Source organism: Elephas maximus, chromosome 1 (assembly GCF_024166365.1).
Source record: "Elephas maximus indicus isolate mEleMax1 chromosome 1, mEleMax1 primary haplotype, whole genome shotgun sequence".
Classification (NCBI taxonomy): domain Eukaryota; kingdom Metazoa; phylum Chordata; class Mammalia; order Proboscidea; family Elephantidae; genus Elephas; species Elephas maximus.
The window spans coordinates 204,492,586-204,517,898 of record NC_064819.1 but is presented as its reverse complement, the minus strand read 5'-3'; the positions used below and the strand labels follow the sequence as shown (position 1 = coordinate 204,517,898).

The window sequence follows — 25,313 nt, the reverse complement described above, 5'->3', positions numbered from 1 at the left end:
TTCAAGCCACCCGCTTGTGGTATTTCTGTTCATAGCAGCACTAGATAACTAAGACACTCATCTTTGTGTCGCCAGCGCTAAGAACACATACTTTACCTGAAAAATTGTGAAGACTGGAGATGGTGTCTAAACAGTCTTTAACAAGTAAAGTTTTCAGTGGCAGCCCTCATCTACTTAGCGGAGGGAGCAGAGTTCTTATATGGACTGCTATAACTTGGCACACTGAATGAAAGAACTAAGAGAAGCAAGAGCCTGACCAGCAAACTTTTCCTCAGTTCCCTCGAAGGTAATCCTCATTTGGGGTATGACACCACTAACCACGTTTTTTTTCTTGCCAGAAAATCTGGGAATTATTCTTTCCCTCACCTCCAAATCCATTCAGGCATCAGGTGTTTCTGATTTTACTTTCTAATACCTTTTAGATATCCCTTTCTCCACTTCTGTTTTTCCTATCTTGGGACAGTCCATAGAACCTTCTACACGTATTAGTAAACAGTCTCCCAACTACTCAGCCTTCAATCTTGCCTCCACAATCCGTTGTAAATTTTAAAAGCACAATAAAATATATCACTCCACTGCTTAAATTCCTTTAGTGGCTTCTCTTATACTTCAAAATCAAGTGCCCTAAATATTATTGTTAGGTGTTGTTGAGTCATTTTTCGACTCATAGAAACCCCATACGACAGAGTAGAAAATCATAGAATTTTCTAGGCTGTATAATCTTTCCAGAAGCAGTTTGCCAGGTCTTTTCTCCCGTGGAACTGCTGGGTGGGTTCAAACTGCCAACCTTTTAGTGATCAGCATAGTGCTTAATTGTTGCACTAGTTTGCCAGGTCTTTTCTCCCATGGAACTGCTGGGTGGGTTCAAACTGCCAGTCTTTTGGTTAACAGCATAGTGCTTAATCGTTGCACCACCAGATGAGCTACCTGCTTTTGTGCCTTTGCATTTCACCACTTAATCTCCTTGCCTGCGTTCCAGCCATGCTAATCTATTTGTAGCTGTATGTATTGTGTTATGTTCTCTGATACCCTTTTTCTGTACTATTATTTTTTCTCCAAGATTCATTATGAGAAAATAAATCTTAGGAGGAGAAATTCCTTCATTGAGGGAAACCTTCCCTGATTGTTCCAGTGTGGGTTAGTGCCTTTTCCATCTACCCTCATTGTTGTTTGCATTGTAGCATTTCCCATTGCGGTGATAAGTAATATGTCTGTGTTGAATCTATTACGCTTGACTTTCTTGAGGATAGGAATCATGTCTTTGATCTATTCCAGTACCTAGTACAGAGTTTGGCACACAATTGGTATTTTCCTTCTTCCTGTGATGAATTAATTTGTGATTATCAGAGAGTAATTTGTGTCCGTAGATGCCCTGGTAACAAATGAAGAAAAGGAAGTCCATATTTTGGTGTTATCAGAGACCCATAGACTGTGTTACTTTCTGTCAGTGGTGTAAAGCATTGAGTACTTAATTCGGTAAATTTTGCTGTAAACATTTTACATATATTAAGTCATTTAATTCTCCTAATGCCCCATTGACATAGATACTGTTGTTATTTTACAGATGAGGAAACTAGGCACAGAGAGAAGTTAAATAATTCATTTGAGGCCACGTTAACTAGTAAGTGGCAGAGCTGTCTGGCAGCGGTGAGGAGTCTTAACTACTTTACTACACTCTGAGTGACTGGGGAATTGGAGGCTTTTGACGTGGAGTTGTTTTTTGGATTGTCTTGTTTGAGCATGAAAGTATGCACTTTATTCTGTTGTTAATTACACATGGCAGACAGTTCAGTGCTCTTTACCACATACTCAGTAAATCTTTGTAGAGTGAATCCCACCCAGAGTCATTGATCATACATTGCAGAAGTCTGCCTCTGCAATTCACGCATTATCAAGAATGCTTGCCTTCTTTGTAGTGTTAATAAATATTTTTTCAATAAAATTCAAATATAATTTTCATGAAAATAATGGCATTTACTTTAGGCCTTGAACAAGAATTTGGATTTGGAAAGTGGGAAAGGAGGAAGAAAGGGGAGTCATGGGTGTAAGCTTGGGGAGGAGAGCTGAGACATGAAAATAGCATGGCCCATGGTCATGGATGTGAGAAAATAAGAGTTTATACAAGAGAATCTCAAGTCTGTTTATGGAAGTAGGAAGGAAGAGATGGGCCTTGAAAGGTAAATTTGGTCATGTTGCAAAGGACTATGTACGTGTAGCTAAGGAATTTGGATTTTCTTGTATGGAGCCACTGAATGTATTTTAGCAGGTGAGTGAGATGATGAAAAAGCCTCCTGGTAGTGGTAGACATGGTTTGGGGAGCGAGAGACTGAAAGCAGAAAAACATAGATGGCTCAGTAACCTAGACATGAGGTCATAAGGGTCTGACCTTTGTAGGTGGGAAGAAAAAGACAAATTTAAGAAATGTTTTTGAAGAAAAGTTTAACAGAATTAGTGTTAATTGGATATAGAGATTGCAGGAAAAAGGGAGGTCAGGAGTAAATGATTTAGAGGTTTGAAGCTTGGCTGTCTGGGAAAAGAATATTAAGAAACAGGTTTTGTGGGTAAAGAATGAGTTTAGCAGATGATGTATTTGAGATGGTGGCTGTATGTAGTAGATGTTTAATTCTTTTGCAGATAACTCTTTGGAGCAATGATATGGCACTCTAGTTGTGTGTTATTAAGTAGATTTAGTATCTAAGAAAAGTCAAGAGAATCTCTGAAAGACAGTAAGGAAACAAGTTTTTAATGTTTTGAAATATTTGCTTTAACATATATGTTTTCACATAAAAATTTTACTATAAAAATATAGTCATTGTAGAATAGAAGTTTAAAATGAAAGTTACCTCCTCTCTTTCTTTGTATCATTTCTTAGAAATAATTGCTTTTTAAAATTCACTTACACCCTTCTGGACTTCTTAATGCCAATGGTGACGTAGGATCGTCTCTGTATGATGCTGTGATTGCTTTTTCCATATAACGTGTCATGGTTATCTTTTCATGCATGTAGGCCTAGTGCTTGTATATTTGTAACATAATATTCCATTGTCTGAATGCATAATTTACTTAACATTTCCCTTGTTGATGCGTATTCACAGTTTGTTTTTGACCATTACAAACAGCACCACAGTAAACATTTTTTTTTTTAATAGTATTTTATCGTGTTTTTGGTGGAAGTTTACACAGCAAATTAGGTTCCCATTTGACAGCTTCTACACAAACCGTTCAGTGACATTAGTTAGATTTTTCACAATGTGTTAACACTCTTTAATTGTCTTCTGGTGGCTACATTTCCAGTGCTCTAGTTTCCCTGCCCCTTTATCTTCTCATCTTTGCTTTAGAATAATTGTTGACCTTTTGGTCTCATACAGATGATTTTTTAATGGAGCACTGTACTCACAGGTAAGAGCCTTTATTTTGTGTGCCAGCCTGTTGTTTCACTAAAAGGTGACCTTGGGATGTTTTGGTTCAAGGCTTAAAGAATATCTCAGGGCAGTATCAGGAAGGACAGGTCCCTTGGAGATGGACATCATGTTTGGTAGAGGGTCAGCGAAAACAAGGAAGACCCTCAACAAGATGAATTGACAGAGTGGCGGCAACAATAGGCTCAAGCATATGATTGTGGGGATGGCACAGTACCGGGCAGTGTTTAGTTCTGTTGTACATAGGATTGCTATGAGTTGGAACTTACTCAACAGCACCTAACAACAGCAGGGCCATAGTCTCAGGGAGTCCTCTAGTCTCAACCGGTCTGGTAAATCTGGATTTTTAAGAATTTGAGTTCTGTTCCACATTTTTGTCCCGCTCTATTAGGGTTCATCTGTTGTGGCCATGGTCAGAACCATCAGCAGTGGTAGCCAGGCACCATCTAGTTCTGGTCTCAGGGTAGATGTGGCCGTGACTAATGTAAACTCTTAGCCCTGTAATCATAGTAAACGTTCTTGTTCATATATTGTCGCACAGTAGTGTTAGTATTTCTGTAGACTACTTTCCCAGAAGTATATATAGTAAAATTTTTGATTTTGTCAACTTTTTCCTGTCAAAGGTTGTACTAGGCCATATTCTTACCAACAATGTCAGTGTTCCTCCTCCTGCTTCCCATGGCAACCCTGCAAGTTAGTTTATCAGTAGGTAGAAATACTTCTTTTTGTTCTTCCTCCTCTTTCTGCTTCCCATCCTCTGTCCCATCCTTTTTATTTCTATCCTCTCTCCTTTCCTCTTCCTTCACCTCTCTTTTCCCCTCCTCTCCCTTTCCTTTTTCTCCCTGCCTTGCCTTTCCTTAACTTAGGCTTATTGACCGGGGTTAGTGCTCACTTTGTTTTTCTGTTGAGTTTTTTTTTTTTTTTTTTTTCTTACTGGCTTTAGGAGCTTTTTATTCTGTATATTAACCCCTCACATATATTTTCCCCACTGTATATTTGCCCATGGTATCTTTAATCAGAGAGAAATTTTTAAAAATTTATATAAAATTTGTCAGTTTTCCTTACCTGAAGACTATAGTATTCTTTCATACTTTTCTTTTTTTATGCCAGTATCTTTAATCAACCAGGAATTTATATATGATATATCATAGAAATAACTTTTTTTTCCAAATGAATAGCCAAAATTTCCAATACAATTCCTTTTCCCACTGAGTTGAAAAACTTTTTTTTTCCATATATTGAATTTTGGTTTATATCTATATTTCTATTCCTCTATATTTTCCATACACCAAATTCTCATTTATATATATATATGTGTGTGTGTGATTTTTTCCCTGTTAATTGGTCAGTTTACAAATGCTATATTCTAATTCAGTGAGTTATTTATTGTTTTGTGCCATTGCCAGCTTTTAAATTACTCCAGCTGTATAGAGGTTTTGATATCTGGTAGTTCAGGCCTCCCTGTCATTCTTCACAGTTTTTGTTGGTCATTCTTTCACATTTACTCTTCCAGATGAACTACAAAATCAAACTTGACATGTTTTTCCCCAAAGTAGTCCCACTGGATTTGTACTTTCAGATCATTCTTTTATATTATATACTCACTTGCATGACATTTAAGCAAATAATAAAATGCTGGGTTCAAGCTAAGGTAAGGTACATTGTGTTACTGTATATCTATGACTAGATCTATGTTTGTTTTCATACTCCTTGATCCTAAAATCTGTTTTAAAAAAAAGTTAATGGTACAGAAATATCCAGTCAGACTAAAAATATTACAGTAAAAATGTATTCACCAGAAACTTCAGCAACATTTTGAAGAGATCTCTGCCAAGGAAATTCATATACATATAATGATAATTCCATAGAACAAAGGTCTGACTTTTTTTAGTTTCGTTAGAGAATTTTTATTTTTAAATTAATAATTGGAGTGCTTTTCCATATATAATACATGCTACAAGATCTTTGTGGGGTAGATGGTACAGGTAGTGATACCCTCATTTTGCGGATTGAGTAAACTTAGTCTCCAGAATATTTGATAACAAGGCCAGGCTTACATTCTGTGAATTTCCTGGGTGCAAAGCCTTCGATATTCTAGCCATACTAGGCTAACTGGAATTGATTATTCCAGAGAAGATACCTGTGGAGAGTAACTAGGATCCTAACACTGAAGCTTGGGGGATGCCTCCTTAATGGTTTGGAAAAATAAAGGAGTTACAGAATGATGAGACATGGCATGACATTTTATGGCAAAATCATCTTTATCACACATAAGTTTCTAAGTTTGTTTTCTTACCTAATCTTAATGTGGAGCCCTGGTAGTACAGTGGTTAAGAGCTACGGTGAGCTACAGCTGCTAACCAGAAGGTTGGCAGTTCAAATCTTCAGCTGCTCCTTGGGAACCCTTTGGGGCAGATCTACTGTGTCCTATAAAGTCGCTATGAGTCAGAATTGACTCGATGGCAATGGGTTTTTAAAAAGAATCTTAAGGTTTTTTTTTTTTTTAAGGTGTCAGTAATTATCTTTCCTAACATAAAACAGTATACATAATTATTCTCCCTAATTTAGAATATTTACTACTGTTTCTGTTTAACTTTATCCTTATTAAATGATAAAAATGTAGAATTTTTAAACATAAATCTACAAACTATCTTTTTACAAAAAGTTATTTTATCCATCAGCTGGAGCCTAGAAGAACGAGATGGTGCCCGGCTACCGCCACTGACAGCTCTGACAGGGATCAAAATAGAGGGTCCCGGTCAGAGGGGAAGAAAAATGTAGAACAGAATTCAAATTCACACATGAAACAGACTTACTGGTCTGACAGACACTGGAGGAACCCCTGACACTATGACTCCTAGATACCCTGCTAACTCAGAATTGAAGTGAATCTGAAGTCTACCTTTCAGCCAAAGATCAGACAGGCCTATAAAACAAACAGTAACCTGTGAGGGGCGTGCTTAGTTCAATCAAATATAGGAGGCCAAATGGGCAACACTTGCCCAAAGCAAAGACAAGAAGGCAGGAAAGTACAGGAAAGCTGGACAAATGGACACGGGGAATCCAGAGTGGAAAGGGAAAGGGGGAGAGTGCTGACACAATGTGGGAATTGCAACTAATGTGACAAAACAATTTGTGTATAAGTTTTTGAATGAGAAACTAATTGTTCTGTAAACTTTCACCTAAAGCACAATTAAAAAAAATTGATTCAAAGCCTCAATTATGTGGCTTTACTGTAAAAGTTTATTGATCACTGCCCAGTCTTTTTCAGAGTTTTGCCCCATTGACTTCTAAATATGCTGTTTCTCAGTTATTTTTGCCTCTTTTGCCCACTTTTCAAGATCAGGTCAAATTTTATTTCATTTGTTCAGCGTTCCATAAATTACTCAGATGCATACTTGCTTACTGTCTCTGTAACTTGTGTCTGCAGCTTTCATTACTTTCTTGTCTCTCAAAATAGTGTATAAAGTTTTTGAGAATAGCCACTTTGTCACTCATATCTTTTTTAAAAAAAATCTAGTTATGTCAGAACTCAGGATTGTATGGCATTTAGCATACAATCTCTGAACCTCAGTTTCTCTGAAGTAGAAATAATAATACCTACTCTGCATCATTGTTGTGAAGGTAAAAGACCATGTAAAGTGTCTGGCAGAAGTGCATATGTGAGTGCCCACACATTCTAGGTTGGCTTTATAGAACCCAGATCCCTGAACATCAGGAGGTGGCTGGTATTAGGTGGAGGAAGTAGATAGAGAGTAAATTGAGGAGGTTGTTGCCTGAAGAAGAGATCTAAAATAACTTGTAAAAACAATGGACGTCAAGCCGTGGTTTTAAAATTCAAGCCCTTAGGGGTTAATCATTAAACTGTGTTTATTGCCTTTTTGGGGTCAGAGCTTTGAATAATGTGCTATAGACTATATGAACTTATGTGTAAAGCAGTTCCTACCGTCTAGAGGTAGTAGTCTAACATCAAGTGTGCTTAAAAACCATAGGAATGAGTTAGAAGTGGGTAAGCACGTGGCCGTGCAAGCAGAGGCCTTCATTAAACTCAATAGTCGGTGACAATTGCGTGATGCTAGAGAGACCTGGCTTTGAATCCTTTGCAAAGGATTATACATTTAAAAATAATCAGCAGGACAAGAAACCTATATCATGCCATGTTCAAGAGAAAACCTAGACTCTTATATTTAACTCTTAGTCCCAGAAAGGAAGCACTGGGATGCTGGTGGAAGCAGTCCATCAAGTGGTAACCGCTAGGGACAGAAGGCAGTTTCTCATTCCAGTGTACCAGACAGACAGGTGAGGCAATTTGATTCAAGTCCAGGCCCTTTCACTAAAATGAAGTCATTTCTTTGTTCCTTCTTTATTGAACAAATAGACTTGAGCAGTACTTTTCAGCCAGGTAAATATTGTTTCTGGCCGACTACAAAATCTAACCAATGATTGATTTCTTTTCTCCATCCTACCAGAAACTGGTGGCATAGTGGTTAAGAGTTCAGCTGCTAACCAAAAGGTCGGCAGTTCAAATCCACCAGCTGCTCCTTGGAAACCCTGTGGGGCGGTTCTGCTCTGTTCTGTAGGGTCGCCTAGAGTTGGAATTGACTCTGTGGCAGCAGGTTTGGTTTTTTTTTTTGGTTTACCAGAGCCTGAAGATTAATCACTAATATATGAATCCTCATAATGTGTGTCTTTTGGGTGACTGATTTGGTGCACAAGTTTTGCATGTCTTGGAGGAGTTCATTGATAATCTTCCTTTGAAAGACACATTTTATTTTTACCTCATGGTGTCTGATGGCTGTTTGATTTAAAGGATATCTTAGTGGTTTGGAAGTCATAGACTTGTGTATACACAGAGAAAGCACTCCATTATATAGGTAAGAAAACTAAAGCTAATGAAATTAAATGAATAGCTTAAGCCTTATTTATGGTAATAGCTAATTAGTGGCAGGACAGGGACCAGAATTCAGGTTCCTTTTTTTTTTTTCCCCTACCCAGTATTCACTCCATGCTGCCATATTTTTTGGTGAGCTCTCTGGAAATTTAATACTCAGTTTCTTGAGATTGTTATACAGTGAATGAATTTCCATTTGTTTGGGGAGAATGGGGGAACATAGTAAACATTTTATATTTTTGTTGAATACGGTGGGCTTGGACACTCATATTTATCTCTTATTGATTCACAACTGATTATTTTAGTTAATTTCTGACCTATATCAGTAGACTGTGCCAGCCATCCAGGATGGTACTAGTTATGAGGGGGACTTTGTGATGTGGTCAAATAAGTGCAAGTACATCACACGGAAATTTTCCTGCAGATCATTCAAAAACGGCTGCAGCAGTATATCGACAGGGAACTGCCAGAAATTCAGGCTGGTTTCAGAAGAGGACGTGGAACCAGGGATATCATTGCTGATGTCAGATGGATCCTGGCTGAAAGCAGAGAATACCAGAAGGATGTTTACCTGTGTTTTATTGACTATGCAAAGGCATTCGACTGTGTGGATCATAACAAATTATGGATAACATTGAGAAGAATGGGAATTCCAGAACACTTAATTGTGCTCCTGAGGAACCTTTGCATAGATCAAGAGGCAGTAGTTCAAACAGAACAAGGGGATACTGATTGGTTTAAAGTCAGGAAAGGTGTGTGTCAGGGTTGTATTCTTTCACCATGCCTATTTAATCTGTATGCTGAACAAATAATCCAAGGAGCTGGACTATATGAAGAAGAAAGGGGCATCAGGATTGGAGGAAGACTCATTACCAACCTGCGTTATGCAGATGAGGCAACCTTGCTTGCTGAAAGTGAAGAGGACTTTAAGCACTTACTAATGAAGATCAAAGACCACAGCCTTCAGTATGGATTGCACCTCAACATAAAGAAAACAAAAATCTTCACAACTGGACCAATGAGCAACATCTTGAAAAACGGAGAAAAGATTGAAGTTGTCAAGGATTTCATTTATTTGGATCCACAATCAACAGCTATGGAAGCAGCAGTCGAGGGTAAATCTGCTGCAAAGGACCTCTTTAAAGTGTTGAAGAGGAAAGATGTCACCTTGAAGACTAAGGTGCGCCTGACCCAAGCCATGGTATTTTCAATCGCATCATATGCATGTGAAAGCTGGACAATGAATAAGGAAGACTGGAGAAGAATTGATGCCTTTGAATTGTGGTGTTGACAAAGAATATTGAATATACCATGGACTGCCAGAAGAAAGAATAAATCTGTCTTGAAAGAAGTACAACCAGAATGCTCCTTAGAAGCAAGGATGGCAAGACTGCGTCTTACATACTTTGGATGTGTTGTCAGGAGAGATCAGTCTCTGGAGAAGGACACCATGCTTGGCAAAGTACAGGGTCAGCGGAAAAGAGGAAGACCCTCAACGAGGTGGATTGACACAGTGGCTGCAACAGTGGGCTCAAGCATAACAACGATTGTGAGGATGGCGCAGGACCGGGCAGTGTTTCGTTCTGTTGTGCATAGGGTCGCTATGAGTCGGAACTGACTTGACGGCATCTAACAACAACAACAACAACAACAACATCACACGGCTGTTAACAAGACAGCTCAGTGGGTAAATTTACTGGATGTACATTTTATCTTTGATTGTGGATAGTATTAATTTGAATTAATGTATTTCCAAAATAGCCTGAGCCAAAGTTGCCTCTCAGATGAAGGGTTCTCAAGTTGGACTCATTGAACCCCTTAAAATATCCTTTAGAATTTTGTGTTTATGATACATTTTTCTATCAAGTGTCGCGTGTTTTTTGTTAGATTTTCCAGAGGAATCCTTGACTGAAAAACATGGTTTAAGAACCACTGCTTTAATAGGTGGTTTCTTCAGATCCACAATACTAGACTTCTTTGTCTAGTAAATTACCAAATATTTAAAATATCGCACATTGGATTTGATATATTATTGATAAAACTCCAAAAAGGAAAAATAGTGTATGTATTTGTCCCCAGAAATATTGCAGGATTATATTATAATTTTTCTCTATGCCTAGAGACCTTTTATGCCATTATATGCCGTCCTTCAGTCAAAATTAACAGTATTTCAGTATATTAAATGTATAATATACATGGGTCAAGGCATTTTTTACATTGAAGAATGGTTGAAAAATAGGAAAATAAATCTTAGTGGGAACTGGGAGTTGGGGCTGTGGAACCTGGATAGAGACATTTTCATCCTTTATGAAAATGCTCTGTTCTTTTGGTAAAGCTCCAAATCCACCATTTCTTTCTTCCTTGTCCAAATCAGTCGGGAATGTTTGCCCTGCCGATACCCACCCCTTGCCACACATGCACATAATCCATCATCACTGTAATGCTCTAAGTATCCTAGTCTTTTGTCCCTCCCTGACTTCCTGCTCATCTCCAGTTTTGACATAATGCTAGATAGATAGATAGATAGCTGCCTTTGAGTGGACTCTGACTCACGGGAGCCTCGTGTACACGGAACGAAACGTTGCCCAGTGCTGCATCATCCTCATGATCACAGCATGTTCAAGTCCATCGTTGTGGCTGTTGTGCCAGTCCATCTCACCAAGGGTCTCCTTTGCCTTCTCTGGCCCTCTACTTAACCAAGCATGATATCCTTCTCCAACGATTGAGCCTTCCTGAAGAAATGTCCAAAGCAAGGGAGTTGGACAGTGTTCTGCTCTGATCCATAAGGTTTTCATTGGCTAACTTTTGGAAGATCATCAGGCCTTCTTAGTCTGTCTTAGCCTGCAAGTTCCCCTGAAGTCTGTCCACCATGGGTGACTCTGCTGGTATTTGAAATACTGGTAACATAGCCTCTAGCAACCCACAAGGCACCACAGTACAACAAACTGACAGATGGGTGGTGGTTGCCGTAATTTTAGGAACTACCTTTTTCATGAGAAGCAAATCCCTCTATATCCTCATTTTTTTTTTTTTTATGATGTTCTTTCTGCTTCCTTGCCATCATTTATGTCCCCTCAGAGCTCAGAATCTAGAAGGTTGGATTTATTTTCTTTTCTAACATAATTATTCCATCCTTTTTTTTTTTTTTAATCTCTGTTCTTTTGACGTTCATGCATTCAGCCTGAACTAGTCTTTCTTAGTCCTCACTGCTGTCATCAACCTCATGGCCACGTTTCCATATTCATCACAGACTTTGGCAACTGGCTTACACTTTTCTTCTCCACCCCCAGCTCTGTCACTGCCATAGGTTACTTATGCATCTTTGTGGATGGTTTATACAACACCCTGGACTTTTAGGTTGGTTACTTGACCACTTCATTTCTAGTGACTTTAACCTCTCATCAGCAATAGCTATAATTCTCCCTCCTCATTCACACATTTTATTCTGCCTACAACCCTCTCTATTGAGCCTATCATACCATGACCTTTCTTGACCTATAGACCCTTCTACTTATCTCCCAGTGAATCAGTACTCTTCCTTTGTCATTTCATTTTTTATGCAGCTTAGATTTCATGATTTATCATTTCAGTAACTTTTTTTTCCCCCCAGTACTTTCAACTGCCTTGTTTTTCTTTTTTTCTCCTTGCATCTTTGGGTAAAATCTTAACCCTGAATGAACCAGTTAAAGCCTATGCTTTGTCTGCATCTAAATGGTGGAACGATGCTAGAGAAAGTGACACAGAGGGCAGATTGATTCCCCTATGAATTCATTACCTTCAGTGGGCCCTCAGTACTACCCAGCAATTCCCCCCACCCTTTTCTTTCCGTTCAACTCATTCTCCTTTGTGCAAATATCGAAAACCTTATTTGCTTTTCAATTTTTTTTTTTTTTACTTGCCCCTCTCTGGAGCCCTGGTGGTGTAGTGGTTAAGAGCTTAGCTGCTAACCAAAAGGTCAGCAGTTCAAATCCACTATCCGCTCTTTGGAAACCCTATGGGGCAGTTCTATTTTGTCCTGTAAGATTGCTATGAGCCAGAACCAACTCAAAGGCAACGGGTTTGGTTTTGGGTTGCCCCTCTCAGTCTCAGTAGGTGGCTACTAGCTTTTATGATAAGGAGAAAGTAGAAGCCATTGGCAGCACTTAAACCTACGAATCAGCCTTCTAGTACAAGAAACGAACCTTTCTCCTATCTTCATCTCCATCCTTTTCTACATTCTCAGAAACCTGAAAATATTGATAATCTCTTCCTAAAATTGTCAGCCTATCTCTCTTAATTTTATCCTTTCCATCAGTCTAACCCCATATCCACTTTCTGCTACCATTCTATCACATTCCTCCCTTTCCAGCTAAGTTTTCTGCAAGAGTCATCTACAGAGGTCCACAGTCCCTTAGGTAAAACCCTTGGGGTCAGATTTGATTCAGAATTTAGAATATTTTGCATTTAGGAAGGTATTAATATGTATATACAATCCATGGTGTTATAGCCCAAGTTGGGTCTGGGGCAGCACCTTGTAATCATTTGATTACAAAACAAAATTGTTATTTCTGCACTAAAATGTGTAACTGTCCACTTTAAGTGGGTAAGTAAGGGCTGTATGTAGCCTCATATTAGTGCAGACCAGGTTTTGCTTTTGGATTTTGAAGTTGCAAATAAAGTTGTGAATTTGTACTTTTTGTCTCTGTTTCCTCACCTTCCTTACACTCTTTAATGCATTCTGGTATTTACATTCCTCACTTCTCTCACATGGCTCTTGGTGACTCCACCAATGACTTTTATCTGAAGCGATCATGTCTGCAGTGAATGTTTTCAGTCCTCATCTCATTTGACTTCACGGCAGCCTCAGACCTTGGTAATGCCCAACTCCTTTCTTGGCATCATCCTCTCCTGGGTCTCCTTCTTCACCTCTTTGCTGGCTCATCTTCCTCTTAATCTTGAGATTAAATGTTGGAGTTCTCCCAAAGCCATGTCTTAAGACTTCTTTTCTAACTCTGTTCTCTCCCTTAGTGATCTCCAAATGTTTATGGCTTCGAATACTGATAAATCACAAATATGTGCTCCACCTCAGACCTCTTCTTTTAGCTCCAGACCAATATGTTCAATGCTTACTTGACATTTCCTCTTGGAAGTTGCAAAGGGGATAAATTTGTAATGTGTCCCAATCTCATGATTTTCCCTATCTCCAAACGGGCCATTTTCAGATGTTGTCACTTTATTCTCTCCTTTGTCTTTCCCCCTTTCCCCATTTGCTTACATCATTTTGGTGCCTTTCACTTACTGTTAGAACAAATATAAGAATCTTTGACATGACCTAAAGGTTCTGCTCTGTCTGGCCACTGCCCATCTCTCCAGCTTCACCTCACTCCTCATGCTCCCTCCCACCTCCGTTGTCACTCCTGAAGCACCGTGCTTCCTTTGACAGCAGGGCCATTACACTAGCTGCACTCTATTTAGTATGCTCTTCCTTTCTTTGCTAGTTAATTCCTACTCAGTGTTGGCATTTTAGCTCATTTCTCACTTTCCTAGGGAAGCTCTGACTAATTCATGTACCCCATCATCAAATCTGATGGTACCGTATGTGAATTTTTTGTAACACTAATAATAGTTTCAATTTTGCATTTATGTTTGTGATCATTTAATAGATGTTCTCCACTAGGCTAAAAGCTCTTTGAGTGTAAGAATTATGTCTGTTTTTGCTCACCATTAGATTTCCAGTACAGTGCCTGGCATATAGTAGGCAAACAACAATCACTGAATGAATTGATACATTAATTTATCTTTTCTTTTTTTTTCAGTAAATTTTGTGTCTATATGGTGCATGACGTTTCCATAGAGTTAAGTAGTCACAATCCTGATGGTGTTCTTATTACAAATTATGAAGATAACATGTTAAGGAAGTCATGAATTTTATATATATATATATGCACAATTATATGTAAATATATATTTTTTAAAGGATCAAATGCATAAGAGTCTTACTGGGAGCTAGCTGGTAATTTACTCCTCCGCTGTGTTCTCAATTCACTTTTCCAACATTGATTTCTTTCCCCATATTCTTTCTAGATATCAAATATGAAGTCTAAGACTGTATACAAGTAAATTAGTATGCATTGTTCTAGCACAATTGAGCAGATACTCAACTTGCTCATCAGTTTGCAGGTATCACAAGATTAAAAATAGTTTAGCCATCTGCTAACTGACCAAATAATTTTAGTATTGTGAAAGGGCGTGGTAAGAGAGGGAGGTGTAGGGTCTAGGTATAATGTCAGGACAAGGCTCAGTGCAGAAACCACCTTGTGATCTCTTAATACTGAAACTGAACAGTCAGTTCAAAATTAGGAAGAGATTTGAAGGAGATTGAGCATAGGAGAGTCCAGACATTAGGGGATTTCCCAGAAGAGGGTGATAGGAGAATTTCTTACAGTATTTTAATATTTTACTAAATGTTTTTGTAAAGGCGTGAATTCTATGAAACTTAATTATCATATCTATAGTTATATGACATAATAGGTAATACATATATTTCTAGAAATTCACTGTACTTAATTAGCCTTTTATGTTTTACTTCTTAATTAGGAAAATCAGTAGATTCTCAGTCATCTCGAAGTGATTCTGAAATTGTGCCAAAAGTTGCTAAAATGACTGTATCTGGAAAGAAGCAAACTATGGGATTTGAAGTACCTGGGTAAGATTTTAAAACTCTAATTTTTTGAAATCAATATTGTCTCCTATTGCTTGTAAAAGACAGATGTGTTTCAGTTTTATATATCATTACCATTGAAATACCTACCATACGTCCTCAGTATGACATAGTACAAAGAGAGAAGAAAAACCAGAAAACCAAACCTGTTGCTATCGAGTTGATTTTGACTCCTAGTGACCCTGTGGGACAGAGTAGAACTGCCCCATAGGGTTTCCAAGGAGCACCTGGTAGATTTGAACTGCTGACCTTTATGGTTAGCAGCTGTAGCTCTGACCTTTATGGTTAGCAGCCATAGCTCTTAACCACTATGCTGCCAGGGAATTAGAGAAATTAAGCCTGATGCTAGCCTTAGTTGTGTATATCACTGAATTTATATCACTGTCAATTTCCTCACGTGGAATAAATAGCATAACATAAAAAACAAACATTATTTTATGAAATCCCGCACTAAGTTTTTATGGCTCTGAGTGGTATATGTAAATGGTGTTTGGGAATTACTGTCACTGAATCATGGAATTATTAAAAAAAATTTTTCTTTTTTATAATTAAAATGCTATCTTTAAATTTCTTCACATTTTCATATTGAATAAAATGGATTGTTGTAACAGACATAAAAAATAATACCTAGAATTTCAGACATCTAGTGAAAAATTATAATAAATTATACATTTAGTAGTACTTATTTTTTTTCATAACTGCAGTTTCTAAAAAAATTCCAAGAGTTTTTAATGGACAAGTGCAAGTGGGTTACTTAAGGCTTAAAGGCACAATTGAAAACATTACTTTTTAACCTCTTTAAGATTTTCAGATTTTTCAGTCACTTCCAAAATCTGTTCCCTATAAGCTTTATATATTTTAACTGCCAGTAAGATAGAGTAGAACACTGTTATCAAAATGAGCAATGAAGGTTTGTTTTTGTTTTTTAATTTTCAAGAAGTATAAGCTTTTTTTTTTATAAGCTTAGCAGAGTTACTTTTTCTCCTATACTTTCTTCTATCTAAATCCCGTATTTTCTTCTATCTAAATTAGTAAAAGTGTCATGAGTCTTGTTTAGGAAGAACTTCAATGACCACCTAGTTCAACTCTTGGATTTTATAAATGAAAGACTATCCACTAGATTTCAAATTAATGAGGATAAGGACTCTATATCTACAACATAGTGGACATTTAGTGTACATTAATTGAATGATTGGATGAATGCAAAAGTTAGTTTTTATCTTGAATAAGTTCAGCCCATTGAAATAATTTTGAATTCTGATTCAATTACAAAAAGCTTAATGTATATCCTTTTTGTGAATTGAGATTGAACTGTCATAAGGATAGGTGCATTTTTTATTCTTAGTCTCTCCTGTCATTTTATCCTATTATAGGATTATTTACATTGAGAGAGAAAAACAAATAAAGTACATGATTCTTTATTCTAAGGATTTATGATCTTACTGCAAAAGTTTCAGAAGCCTTATTAAACATGTAAATAAGCCCAAATTAGTGTATTAGAAATAAATGCATAGTCCTCTGTGAATAATTCTAAAAATAGTTTGTAATAAATGATCAAGAAATACAAATAAATAATTCTTGAAAACCCAACTATGTACTTTACAAGTATAGTGCAGGCCTTCTAGAATTTTATTAGACTACATGCTTCATGAGGACAAGAAATCATTTATGTCCATCATTGTATTCCTCTCAGAGTAGTCTTTAAATATTTACCGATCAGTGTCTTTGAGGAAATACTTTTATTTTAAAATAAAGTTAGAAATAATTTAAAAGTAAAAACACAGCTTGTGAGCCAGTATTTTGCTGTGGCCTTTTGGGAGAAGTCCTCAGAATGTGAAAGGTCTGTAATTATGGATTCAGCAAACTTTTTCTACACTAATATTGAAAATATTAAATACCCCTCTGAAGATGCATGTTAGTCAAAATGGATAGGCCATTGCATAGTGAACAAATACTCTGCATTTAACCTTTTAAACCTAAATTATTAGCTTCCGGGTATCATTTAAATAACTCCAAAAAAAGCCTAAGCCTCTAGTTTCATGAAGAAACATTCCCACTTCTGGAAAGATTTTTTGTTTGTTTTTAATGAAGCTAGTCTTTTTAAAATATTTGATACGGTTATAAAATTTTATCAGAAGGCATCCGAAAAAACAATCAGCTTATTCTTTCATTCATAACAATCAGTAATTATAGCCCTGAACCGAGAATGGCCATTTTTGGACCTCGTTTTTAGAGATTTTTAAAAATCTTAAAATAATGACTTTTATTTCATAATATACAAAAGTGTTTGCTAAGTGCAGACTTACCTAGGATGCTTTTCTAATTATACCCACGCCTCGCTTATCGACATGGTTAGGGTCCAAAGACTAGGTCGTTATGTGAAAATTGGCATTATATGAAAATGAAGGATGATCAGATCACAAAATGGAGGACGACAACATCATTATGTACCTGCCAGATCACATCATACGTAACTATCAAATTACATCATTACATAACTGCGAAAACACTGAGAGTCACAGCCCAGCCAAGTTGACACGTAACATTAACCATCACAGCCAGCGTTACTCTCACCTCTCACCTCAGCATTTGTTACTGCCAGATGTATGTTAATGTACAAAATAGTTGGACAGTAGATTTTTTACTATTGTAAATGCAAAATGTCAGATAATGAGATAAACAATAAGTGAGCAGTGGGTGTACTGTGGTCACTTCCCTCGAACACTGTATAATTTTTGTGAATTAATTTGCACTTTACCTAAGATTTACTTCAAAGGGAATGTTATCATGAAAATGAGAAAACCTTTTACGTTATTGAATTGTAAGTGAAATGACCAAGTCAGACCTATATTTTGTGAAGAACTTGCTGTCTTGAGTAGCACCTCTGGGGGCTGTCTGGATTGGTGGGTGAGCTGAGAGCCATACTCCTACCTACTCTGTCAACCATGACAAGTCTGCTTTATCTGTTTTCCATATTGGATTTAACATAAACATTCCACTGGAGAAAAGATTCTGTGACCAAAACCAAAAAATATTTGATTTCTCCCAGGGTGAATCAGAACCAGAGCCTATGTCTAGTCATTCTGATAGAAAACGTTTATTGTAATTTGTAGTTTCTTTTACACCTCTAAGTGCAGATTTGTCAGGTAGCCGTGGTGTTTCTCATAAACGTTTGTACATGTTAGTCTAAATTTGATTTCACTTAATTTGCCTGTTGGAATTCTTTAAAGAACAGAAACATTTTCTATGTATTAATTTTTCTCCTAATTAGTTCAAGATGGAACTAATGTGTTTATGCAGTTTTAAAAACTAAATACCTAAATTTATTAATAGAGATTTGCAAAAACAGGATAAAATGGGAATGGATATGAGGTTTTTAATTAAGTTGCAAATATAACTAGTGTAACTCTTTCTGAAGCTTAGAATGAATGGCCAGTGTTGAGCGTATAAAATGTCCTGAGAGGGAAATACTAATCTGTTTTTGGATATAGTGGGAAAGAAGACAATAGATGTACTACTCTTGCACATTTCCACTATGCCACAGTCTTAAGTGGTTATTGCAAATTGTTTCGTGTATGTAGTTCTTCTCTGCCAACTCCACATTGAGTTGAATATAATTAGCTTTTTTCTCACTTACTTGCAATTTAACCTACTCTTTTTCCTAATTCTGTTTATCCAGAGCTATGTTATCCATAGCTGTGAGTCATATGGTAGACTGATTAATTAGATGGCATTCTTTGTAGGTCTCCTTGGTGGCACAGTTGGTTAAGAGCTCAGCTGCTAACCAAAAGATTGGCAGTTTGAATCCACCAGCCGCTCACTCCTTGGAAACCCTATGGAGCAATTCTACTCTGTCCTACAGGGTCGCTATGAGGTGGAATTGACTTGATGGCAACGGGTTTGGTTTTTTTTTTTTTTTTTTGGTGGAGAAACACTAGTACTAATTTCTATGGGGAGTATTCAGAGAGCTATCGAAAAACTAAGATTAATGTTTAACTTTTGGAAGTATCTTCACTGTCAGAGAGAGAATAAATTAAACTAGATGGCCTTGCTTCTAGTTTACATATCTGAGTCCCTCACTAGATTGTAGGCTTTTCTGGAAGTGGTAGAGGACGTTCTTATTTTTTATATCTTCTTCTCTTCTCAACATCCAGTGCCTAGTATAAGTTGTATTTTTTAGGAAATCAAGTATTTGTTGAATTAATGAATTAAAACTCTTCTTCCAAAAGTGTTAAGAAAATATAGACATTCAGAGCTGTGTCCTTTAAGAATAGTGTTTGCAAAAAAGAAATAAATACCGTAAGTCTCTGTCCTGTTGGATGAATGAGTTAGGAGAAAAACAATTTTTTAATACTAATTTATTTCTAGGAACACATTTGGTGCAAATTTTCACAAAATATCTCCTTTTTGCCATCTGTTTATGATGGAATTACATAGCCAAGGAGATAGGCTTAGACTTTAAATTTCAGTTATTTTACAGGGTATTTTCTTCTTATCTTAATTTTTGGTAGACTGTTTTTCTCCTGGGATCTTCCACGTCTGTATTTGTGTGGTTTGGGTGTAGTTACTTATCATTTCCACCTTAACAGACAGTAGTCATTTATCAGAGATCACTTTTGGTTTGGAGTGTAAAGGAATTTGAAGAAACAACTTCTCTGCCTTTCTAACATTTAAGAGTTCATTTGAGATGTTTAAAACATTTTTTTCCTATTTCTACTTTCTGTAGACTGACTGCGGAAGAAAATGGTCATAGTTTCCACACACCTCAAAAAGGACCTCCCAGTGAAGATACCAGCATTGCTTCTTCTGATGTTCTTGAAAGTGTTTCTAAGTCAGCTCTTCTATCCCACACCGTTCAGGCATCTGAAGAGCAGAGTTCAACACCAACTCCAGTGAAAAAGTCTAGCAAGCTGAAGCAGCAGATAGATGTGAAAGCAGAACTGGAGAAGAGGCAGGGGGGGAAGCAACTCCTCAACTTGGTGGTCATTGGTAATGCCCTTTGTTGCTCAGCGTTGTCAGTCAGCTCTGCGTTAGGCCTGACATACTTTCTAATGGCCGCAAGGAAACTCTCATTCCACTCTGAGTTTCTGTCTGAGTGTAATTGACGTGGACCAAGGAGGCATTGCATCATAATGCTCTCTAGTCATCCTTCCAAATCTCCCTGGGGTAAAACACTGCCCAGTTACCAAGCAGGTCATTAGACTCTGTTATGGCACTTTCATTTTGTGAATATTTTGAAAATGTCCTGTCTTGTTGACAATTTTTAATTTCCAAAAAGCAAGGGAGTTTTTTCTGCTCTTTAAGAGACATGGTCTTTTATTCTCCATTTAGAGATGTCTTCACTGTATTTGATAAAAATTGGTATTTAATTACTCTAGATACTGACATGAACTATTGAATTAAACATTCATGTAATGCCTCAATATCAACAGCAACTGAAAAATGTATCTAGTATTAATTCTGACTCAATTTTCCTTAGGTCATGTTGATGCTGGGAAGAGTACCCTGATGGGCCATATGCTTTATCTTCTGGGTAATGTAAACAAAAGAACTATGCATAAGTATGAACAAGAGTCTAAAAAGGCTGGCAAAGCTTCATTTGCATATGCATGGGTTTTGGATGAGACTGGCGAAGAAAGGGAAAGGTAGTCACTATGTTTCACAATTTCCAGTTTGAAATGATATGTAGTCTTTTAAAATAAGTAGGTAATATGTGTTGAATTTATATGAAACACACCATGAAATATTTTAGAGATTGAATATTTTTGGGAAAAACCTTAAGTTATCAGAAAAATTTTTATTATATTTTTCATTGTAACATTCTATATATATGTATTTTATCTTCAAAATTTGGTGAGAATAGTTTAAAAGAATGTTAGAGCTACACAAAAGAAAAAAGCAGTAAAAACCTTATGCTAATTATTTGTGGAAGAAGGGTAATTTATTCCTTTCCTAAGTACATACCACATTCTTGATTTTGACTTAGTATTATGAGTAAGACTCTTAATTTTATATCAGGTTATAAAGAAAAGTTAACTCTCTCTGAAATAAAGATGATCAGGAAATCCAAATTACTTTGATTTAAGTCATCTTTATACGTTTTGTACTATGTTTTTATGGGGTAGAATTAACACACAACTCATTAAACACTTCGATATAGATTTAACCCAGTCCATAACTCCTCTGTTATTGTGTTCAATGCTAATTTTATGGGGATTCTGGCAGTAGAATGCAGCTACTGACATATTTCCGACCAAAGAATAGTTTCTTTTGAAATCTTTTTAGAGTGGAGATGTGTTCATATATGATGTTAGTGCTGTTAGGGATGAGGAGCCAATGGCACCTTTGTCAGAAAAGAGGACACCTTAGAAACTAAGAGAAATGGCAGGTATATCAGCTGTGTCAAAATAATGACTCTAAAGTCCTGTGAACTCCTGTGAAAATCCATCTAAGTCAACAAAGAAATTAAAACATGATCCCTGATATCTTCATTCTGTATATGAGTAGAGAATGTATTTGGATTTTCATACTTCTTTTTATGTGTATGTTTATTTTCTTGGAGTCATGGATAGTCTGCATTATAACATAGAAGATAATTCTCAGTAAAGCAGGTCATAATATTCCTCAGCTCTTCTGGTAAATAGGAATTTATATTACAGTTTTTATTTTCTCTCCCTTGTAGGTGTCCTCTTTAGTATCACAAACTTGTTTTCCAACCTAGTGAGGTGAACTAGTTGGACCATTGCCAATTTTGAAAAACAGTGGAATTGTATGTTGTTGTTGGGTGCCATTGAGTCTATTCTGACTCATAGCGATCCCTATGTACAACAGAACGAAACAGTGCCTGTGCCTACAATTGTTATGCTTGAGCCCATTGTTGCAGCCATTGTGTTAATCCATTTCATTGAGGGTCTTTCTCTTTTTCATTGACCCCGTACTTTACCAAGCATGGTGTCCTTCTCCAGGGACTGATCTCTCATGACATGTCCAAAGTATGTAAGACATAGTTTTACCATCCTTGCTTCCAGTTGGTTGGCCAGGTAGCTGTCTTCCAAATTTCTTCGCATAGATGAGTGAGCACTTCCAGTGCTGCATCCGTTTGTTGAAACATCTCAAATGATATTATTCTGTCAATTCCTGGAGTCTTGTTTTTCTCCAGTATACTCAGTACAGCTTGGACTTCTTCCTTCAGTACTGTCGATTCCTGATCAAATGGTACCTCTTGAAATGGTTGGGTATCGACCATTCTTTTTGGTATAATGACTCTGTGTATTCCTTACATCTTCTTTTGATGCTTCCTGAGTCGTTTAATATTTTCCCCATAGGATCCTTTACCTTTGCAACTTGAGGCCTGAATTTTTTCTCCAGTTCTTTCAGCTTGAGACATGCCAAGCATGTTCTACCCTTTTGGTTTTCCATTTCCAGCTCTTTGCACATGTCATTATAATACTTTGTCTTCTCAAGCTGCCCTTTGAAATCTTCTGTTCAGTTCTTTTACTTCATCATTTCTTCCTTTTGCTTTACTACTTTCAAGAGCAAGCTTCAGAGTCTCTTCTGACATCCACTTTGGTCTTTCCTGTCTTTTTAGTGACCTTTCGCTTTCTTCATGTACGATGTCCTTGATGTCATTCCACAACTCCTCTGGTCTTCAGTCATTAGTGTTCAATGCGTCAAATCTGTCCTTGAGCTGATCTCTAAATTCAGGTGGGATATACTCAAAGTCATACTTTGGCTCTTATGGACTTGTTCTAATTTTCTTCAGTTTCAACTTGAACTTAGCAATTGATGGTCTGTTCTGCAGCCAGCCCTTGGCTTGTTCTGACTGATGATATTGAGCTTTTCCATTGTCTGTTTCCAAGACATAGTCAATTTGATTCCTGTATATCCCATCTGGTGAGGTCCATGTGTGTAGTTGCTGTTTATGTGGTGGGTGAAAAAAGATATTTGCAATGAAGAAGTCGTTGGTCTTGCAAAATTCTGTCACGCGATCTCTGGCATCATTGCTATCACCAAGGCCATATTTTCCAACTGCTGACACTTCTTCTTTGTTTCCAACTATTGAATTCCAATCACCAGTAATTATCAATGCATCCTGATTGCATGCTCGATCAAGTTCAGGCTGCAGAAGTTGGTAAAAATCTTCAACTTTTCTTCATCTTTGGCCTTAGTGGTTGGTGTGTAAATTTGAATAATAGTTGTATTAACTGGTCTTCCTCGTAGGCATATGGGTATTATCGTATCAGTGGAATTGTATATGATATCAGTATTAACAGCCTGAATAATTTTCACCTATAGCTTAGCAAGCAATTTTGTAAGGTATTTTGCTTTTTAGTTTTCTTTGCATCATTTAGTATGTAGGTAAAGAAATTGGGACTAGTATCATTTAAGTTAGAAAACTTGCTTAAGTTTACTTAATATGTTAGTTGAGTTGGAAAGTGAGCTTTCAGTCTCTGATTCCTAGACTTATCAGTCATTTTAGCTGTCTCTGATGGTATATCTGCTGGTTGACGGTCTTTTAATGTTTGCTGCTGTTCATTCAGCATAATGTAGTTTTAGAATATTCCTTTATTGATAGCAGAAGCTTTTAGATACATACTGGGAATTTTAACTCACCATCAAATATTCCTTATTAGCATTTCAAAAATATAATTAGTGTTGCTTATCACACAGGTGTTATTTATATATCCTCTGTTCTGCAAATGTTGAGAAACAGAAATTAGTAAAATAAGTGACATTTTCATATCCTGAGGGTTATAGTTACAGACCAGAGTTGAGTCAAAAGAGCGCACTCTGGTCAAAGCAGTCTGGGACAATTTCAGTGTAAGTCTCGGTTCATTAATGTTCTTAAGGTGCTCATGGATCCTAGATTATTTTTGGATTATTAAAGAGAATTAAGCATCACTTTGTCAGATTTGAATGACTCAGTTTCAGATTGAACTAGAATGGCTCGACTAAGGAGACCCACAGATGCCTTACTGCTAGGACGAACATCTGTCATTGTAATTGGGACTCTTCGTATTAAAAGGGAATGTTGTTATTCATTACTCTGAAGTATTCTGGGGAAAGTAGCATGAATGATTACCTAATTTATTGTCCACCTGAATTCCCCTCCTAAATTCCTGGGCTCTATTTTTAGAATGACTCAGTACTCTTCTAGATCCTCCCAGAGCTTTTTTATAATCTCAATCTACTGCATGGGTCTCCAGGAAGGATAAAATGGAGTGTGAAGCAAACTACTGTTAACCTCCCTCAGTTTTTTTCATTGAGCACCTCCTTTGATTCCTCCTTTAAAAAAATAAAAAAATGGGTAGTATACTGACTAACCTTGCAAATGAAAGTTTTATACATTTATATCTATAATTGATGAAACATAGACATAGAAGATGAGGAAAACTGCCATCTGATAGTCATTCTTCATTTAATCTTTTCTCATCTGCAGCATTTTTTTTCTTCCTACAGAGATGTGCACATATCTTTCTTTTAAAAAAATTTTTTACACTACTTCTTAAAAAAAAAAAAAAGGGAAATACAAGAATAAATTTTTTTTCCCTTAATTACACTGTTGTACCCACAACCTTGTTTCAAAGCCATACAGGTGTAATTCTATTGCAGCAGAAATTTCAGCTCTAATTGATAGCTTTAACTATACAAAATAATAGCCTATGTAATAAAATTTCCATTGTTACATAAGAATTTAGATTGTCATTTAACTTATTATTAAATATTTAATCCATTACACTGATGATATAGGGTATTCTAATCACTTTATGTTTTGTTTAAGGGGAGTAACAATGGATGTTGGTATGACAAAGTTTGAAACCAAAACCAAAATTATTACGTTAATGGATGCTCCAGGCCATAAGGATTTCATCCCAAATATGATCACAGGAGCAGCCCAGGTACCAGCTATTTCTTTAACTCTGGTGTACTGGTTGTGTGTAAAATTTCCTGATGCTGAGTTTATAATTCTAGGATTTAAACTTCTAAAATATGAAGTTTGAAAAATAGAGAAAAATTGTATTTTCCAGGATGTTTTCATCTATACTTCATAAAATCTTTTCTAATTTATTACAAAGGAGCAAATGTATAAATGCTATGAATTTCTTTATAGTAAAATAATGATAAAGTACTTCATGAGATGTAGCTTTATATTTCATTTATTTATAGGTTGGAGTATTTATTTTAAGACCTGCCTTTTTACTATATAATATTCAAGTTCTATTATTTTTAAAGGGTTAATATGTGCATAAATAGTGAAGCTTGTAGTTTCCCCCCCGGTGGTTTATTTATTTTTTAAGATTAA

General features: G+C 36.6%; 1 protein-coding gene across 4 annotated transcripts in view; it reads left to right on the top strand.

Moving 5' to 3' along the window:
- Positions 1 to 25,313, top strand: part of HBS1L (HBS1 like translational GTPase) — a 97,555-nt gene that overhangs the window by 40,568 nt on the left and 31,674 nt on the right. For all 4 annotated transcript variants that reach the window (XM_049901607.1, XM_049901615.1, XM_049901589.1 and 1 more), the window contains 4 exons: positions 14,887 to 14,995; positions 19,737 to 19,999; positions 20,490 to 20,655; positions 24,792 to 24,909. In XM_049901607.1, coding sequence (XP_049757564.1) covers positions 14,949 to 14,995; positions 19,737 to 19,999; positions 20,490 to 20,655; positions 24,792 to 24,909 — 594 coding nt within the window. In that variant the 5' untranslated portion in view covers positions 14,887 to 14,948. The remainder of the gene's footprint in view (positions 1 to 14,886; positions 14,996 to 19,736; positions 20,000 to 20,489; positions 20,656 to 24,791; positions 24,910 to 25,313) is intronic.